Below are 5,945 nucleotides of genomic sequence, written 5' to 3'. Positions count from 1 at the left end.
CATGTTTTAAATCGGTTCCATTTTTCATTTGAAAATTCATTTTGAATATATTTTCTCGCCAGTGATCCTGGACTAAAATAAATTTGATGTTCACTCATCATTAAGCATCATTTAGATTAAAATCCATTTCGGATGCAGAAGGAATATCCTTAGCAGAAATATCAGATGATTTGTCATTAGTTTGAACAATGTTTAACCGAGGATCAATTTTTATTTTTTGTTTTTCTGCAGATATAACTGTTGATAAAGTATGCAAAGAGGCAGCGCAATTTCTAGCTGGACCATAAAAAGGTTCTATAGGAGAAATATGTTGAATAGTCAATCTTCTATCAGAAGCAAATGAATGTCTATTATAAGGAACACTTTTATCATCAAACTGCATACAAATTTTTCCATCGGAATTTTGAATATATGAGAATATTCAGAATTAGTGACAGCATCGGTCATATATCAAGCAAGTCAATATCCTTAATAATAATAATAATAATACTAATAATATTCTTATGAATAATAATAATAATATTCTTATGAATAATAATAATATTAATAATAATAATAATAATAGTATTCTTATGAATAATAATAATAATAATAATATTCTTATGAATAATAATAATAATAATAATATTCTTATGTGTCTAGAGCGACCACTATCAATTACCCATATTCCTATTCCATAGGTTTTCCTGGTGTGCTCCTGCAAGAAAAAGAAATTAGTTTCTTTTAGGTACTCAAGTATTCTTGGATCCTTGATGGTTAGTATTTCCAGTTTTTGGTCTCCAAATCCATTTATCGAAAGAGTATTTTCTGCAGTTAAAGGATTTGTGACCAGTGTCACCATAAGATAAACAAGTGATATTGAGAGACGATTTAGCAAATTTAGGGGAGGAATGTTGGGAGTTGAGAATAGATCTGTTTGATCTAACAGAACTATGTCTAGGAGATTTCCTGATACTGTTTAATTACATTTTTACATCCTCGAGTTCTTCTGATAGTAAGTCAACTTCAATCTGACTTGCTTCGAGAAGGATTTGCCAGTCTTTCTTTTCTTGAGCAATTTTATTGTATTCATCAATAACCTTCTGCAATTTGTCAGTAACCATATCTAGCGAATTTTGAAGTTTATTACACTTGGAGCAGTTAAAGGATCTTGCCTCACTTGATTCTCCTAGTTCCATGAAACATATGTTTGCTCTTTCTTCATGATCATCTTTAGATGCTTCATCTTGACTCTATGCTCCAAGGCTTTTTGGATCTCCATTCCTTCTGGATTTCTTCTCTTTCGCTCACGACAATTTTGTTTTATGTGTCCTGGTTTCTTGCAATAGTAACATCGATCATTATTTCTTTGATAATCATTGTTTTCGAAGTCTTGATGAGGTCTTTGTCTCCTTTGTCTTAGCATTTGTCTGACTCCACGGTTTATGAGAGCCATTCCCTCACTTTGAGTTTCATTTATGTCTTCCTCATCTTCAGTTGGTGCAACAGTGAAAGTTACAATTTTCTTCTTATCATCCTTTTGATATCTATTGATGTGATTTTGTTCATATTCCATTAGATTTCCTCTGAGTTCATCATAGGTCATTTTCTCCGGGTCTCCGTCTTCAAGAATAACTGCCTTGGTTTCCCAGGCCTTTGGTAAGCTTCTGATAAGTTTTCTGACCAGTAGTCCATTTGAGTATACCATTCCCAAGGATTTAAGCTCGCATATAATCTTACTAAATCTTGAAAACATATTTTCAACGTTTTCATCATCCGCCATTTTGAATAGTTCATATTCATTGACTAAGGAGTTGATTCGGGCCTCTTTCACTTTGTTGGTTCCTTCATAGGTGACTTAGAGTTTGTCCCACATTTCTTTAGCAGTTTCACATATTGAGATCTTGTCATATTCAGCTCCGCTAACTGCACAGTACAATAGACTTGGAGCTCTAGCGTTAGTTTGGATTACCTCTTGTTGATCTTTTGTGATGTCAAAAGATTCTGGATCGAAAGGTTTGTCAATGGCATCCTTTCCTGTGAGTCCAGGAATTGTCTTTGGCCCTTTCTTAGATAACTATCCAAGCCTGAATATCATTTGAGGTAACGAAAATTCTGAATCTATCTTTCCAGTGAGAGTAGTGTTGACCATTGAAGTAAGAAGGGCGATTTGAAGAGTGTCCATCTTGGAGTAGGGCACCAGGAATTTGATAATTTTCCATTTGATCTTTACTCACGTGTGGTTAAACACTTCAATTGTGAGACCTTCTCTGATACCAATTGAAAGTCAAGAAGGGGGGGTGATTGCGCCTAATTCGCGCCTGGCAGGCTGGCGCGCCGCGCTGCCAGTGCGCCCAAAAGTGGCCTCAGTCAACTGGAGCTTAGCGCGTCGCGCCCTTACTGTGCCAATGGTGCTAGGGTGCCGCACCTGACTTTTGCTCCTGGCGTCGCTTTTCATCTTTAACTCCTTTTTCTTCCTTGACTCAATCACTTCCCTTAGGAACCCGGAAAAATTGCTAATCATGTATGTTAGTATGCAATCATCGCAATCTTAAGCCAAAATATGTTAGTTAGATTAGTGAATGTCCTAAAACTTACGTTAAAGATGGGTAATTTGTAGTAATTGGGCATATAAATATGCCCAAGATCAGTAACACATATATAAAGTAATAGTAAATGCAGTAAGTAAATGACACAGAAAATTTATACTGTTTCGGAACACCGATGTGGTGCCTACTTCCAGTCCCCTTGGGATTTAAGGGTTTCCTTAAGAGCTTGAAGTGAACTTGGGCAGTACAAAATGATTTGACTGTAAGTCATGTATGATGTGCAAATCAGAACTTCTACTTTAACACAACTTCTACTTGTATAGCCTACACTCAAATTCTTGTCTCTCTTTTCTTTTTCAATTGTATACTCACGAGAATACAATGCTTTTATGAAAGACAACAAAAGATGATAGTACAAGTTCAAGTGAAGTGCATAGTCTTCTATGAGATTGAGGTAGGCTTAAATAGGTGAGGATCCTTTGCTCTTCTTAAGGAAAACCCAAGGGATTTTTCATTCAATCAAGGATTTGTAGAGATTCCTTGATTGAGGTTGATTTGGAGAGGATTGTAATCATGTCCATATCAGATATGTTCATGATGCCCTTCCTTCTTTGGTGAGGAGTCTTCATTCCTGGATTCCTTAGGTCTTGCGGCTGTCTTCCTTGATGTGTTGAGATCAGATCTTATCCTTGTCAATATTCATTGATTTCTGGAGATTTGTCAATCAAAGGGAATCTACTGATCTTGCACAATCTGATTTTATCCTTGTCAATATTCCTTGATCCATGGAGATGCATCAATCAGTGGGAATTTGATTAGAGTGTGATCGGGAATATCCATTCCTTTCCATCTATGTGGTCCTTATGGCTTGATTTGATCCTGACCGTAATGCTACGTTGGTGTTCGTCTGTTCCTGCATTTGATGGTGAACTTATTGTTATTAATCAAAATCCTTGAAGGCCAGGAAGGCCAGGAAGGCTAACAATAGAAAGCCGATTTGAAATGGTTCGAGCTAGTGATGTTCTGTCGATGGGAAATAGTTCCGACAAGAGTTTAATTATTCTGACTTGATGCATTGATGCTTATGCGTGATTGGCTTGTTACTTGAGATTGATGTACTTGTTGTGTGTGACTGAACTATTTGACTTTGAGAATGACATACACGATTCGTTTGATTTATGATTGTGACATTTGAACTGTGGATGTTGGGCCTTGTGAGCCGTGTATTGTAGAATTTCTAGGTCGGACTGATTTTTGTGCAGGTTGTAGTTTGAGGAGGTTCAGCTAGAGTGTAAGGGGTATTCAATTTCTATCTAGTTGCTTTATTTAGTAGGTTGCTTGTTGGGTACATGTGGTTGGTACTCACTCCTTGGTTTTGCACTTGTGTGGGTTTTGACCCCAAACCTGCGTGAGTTCTTTCTCCTTCTTCTGAGTTCGAGGCTTGTCGAGGAACTGAAGAGGTAGCTGCTTGTCACTTCGGGGGGTACTCTATCTTCCTTTTTCTTTACTTTATTCTATTTGAGAAACAAAGAGTGAGACTTGTACTTATTTCTAATTCCGCACTTTGTACCAGTATATTATCATAATATATTGCCAAATTAAGATAAACTTCTGGTTGCTGAGGTCCACACATGATCTGGAGTGGCACAGCACAAGTACTGAAGTACACAAGTACCCTAGCTAAAACATTTTTCAAGAAAATGACATTTCCATCTGTTCTTTGTGGTGAACATCAGTGGGACCTTCTGCTTTTACATTAGTCTCAATATATAAATGACATGACAATGAATGGCAAGGCAAATAATGGCTATTGTCTTTAGTTGGTACCCAAATAATGGCTATTCAATGCATATCAATAGGATTCTACAACTTGTTAGTAGCCTATATAAACACATACAAATTAAGAAATGTTTACCATAACAGCTCTCACCAATACTTGAAACCATACAAAGCTTTTCTCTGCTTTCAACTTGTTAGGTGCTATTCTCTCACTAATTCTTCCAATCCTTATTTGTTCATCTATATTGAACATAACGACCATGGCAATCCGTATGCCTCCTCTAATCAAGAAGTTTTCTACATCTGAAGACGTTCAAAAAGGCAATTTTGCTGTTTATGTTGGGGAGAGGCAAAAGAAGAGATTTGTGATCCCCATTTCATTCTTGAGCCAACCTTTATTTCAAGACTTGCTTACTCAAGCTGAGGAAGAATTTGGCTTTGATCATCCAATGGGTGGTTTCACAATTCGCTGTAGTGAGGATGAGTTCATTGATCTTACTTCTCGCTTGAGCAGGTTCTGAGATTTTTCCTTCCACAGTTTGTAAAGAACTAACCTTTCTAGTTTGTACATCAGGATATTTAGGAAAGACTCTTTATTCGATACACATTACTGAAAATTAAAACGAGGAGGCTATTTGTCTTCTATGACAGTAGATCCCAATTTTGGATGTAATTTTCAGTAGCTGATGTCAAAAAAACATACTGCACATTCTTTAGCAAATGAAATATGTTTAGATTTATTCTTTCGCCAAGTGATTTTTCAGTATTCTTGTCGGGAAGATATCTTTTCCTGATTTCGTTTCATCATAACAAGGGAATTGGAGATTCTGAAGTGGTGAAGTCTATGTTAATTAACTCAATCTGTGAATACTGAAATATTTTGGTAATTACAACAAAGAAAACTTTATACGGCAGCGAAAAATCTCAAAAATATGAATGAACTGACATTAGTAGATCACACTCCATCAGACATTTTCTTTGTTCTTATTTGGCAGAACTTCGGAATTTTCTGTCACGATATTAGATACTGATTAAAGAATCCATCTCTATTCATTTTAGGAGTTACTGGCAAGCTGCAACACAAGTTAACAGTGTCCAGATGCCAAGCTGTCATCATTAGCCACATTGAACATCCCACTTCCCTTTGTTCTATTTGTATTCGGTGACGGATAATCCTTTTTTTTTTCAATAATAAAGGCTTACTAGAACACCAAGTTAAAGGTAGGGCGTCCTGTCTTGAACTAATGTGAATTAAACTCATAAATACTTTGACTATTAGTTGGAAGGCAAAAACATGTTACTTCAGGTGCTATTGCCTTCTGCTGGTATATAGACACTTACAGAATAACACGACACTCTTAGTTGCCATTGTCCTATATAGACACTTTCAAGAAGGTGTCTACCACTACAACACTCAGCAACCTCGAAAGTATTCAAAGTTTTCTCTACTTTTGAGGTCTTCAGTATTTTCTTCTTTCTTTTCTCATATGTGCTAAAGCTAAAATAATGGCTATTCGTATGCCTCGTATAGTTAAGAAATCTAGAGATGTTTCTAAGGGATATCTTGCGGTGTATGTTGGAGAGGGAGCAGAAGAAGTGATTTGTGATCCCTATATCATTTTTGAGAGAACCTTTATT

The 5,945-nt window shown here is 36.4% G+C and overlaps 1 protein-coding gene across 1 annotated transcript; it reads left to right on the top strand.

The window, feature by feature from the left end:
- Window positions 1-4,464: 4,464 nt before the first annotated feature.
- On the top strand, window positions 4,465-4,903 carry LOC107060941 (auxin-induced protein 15A-like). The gene has a single exon (XM_015309544.1). It carries the CDS (start codon window positions 4,568-4,570, stop codon window positions 4,826-4,828), a length of 261 nt encoding a protein of 86 aa, XP_015165030.1. The 5' UTR covers window positions 4,465-4,567; the 3' UTR covers window positions 4,829-4,903.
- Window positions 4,904-5,945: the final 1,042 nt, after the last annotated feature.

The sequence above is a fragment of the Solanum tuberosum genome, unplaced genomic scaffold, assembly GCF_000226075.1.
Source record: "Solanum tuberosum cultivar DM 1-3 516 R44 unplaced genomic scaffold, SolTub_3.0 scf00001, whole genome shotgun sequence".
Taxonomy (NCBI): Eukaryota; Viridiplantae; Streptophyta; class Magnoliopsida; order Solanales; family Solanaceae; genus Solanum; species Solanum tuberosum.
Note: the sequence above shows the minus strand (reverse complement) of the source record. Positions and strands in the feature narration are given on the sequence as shown.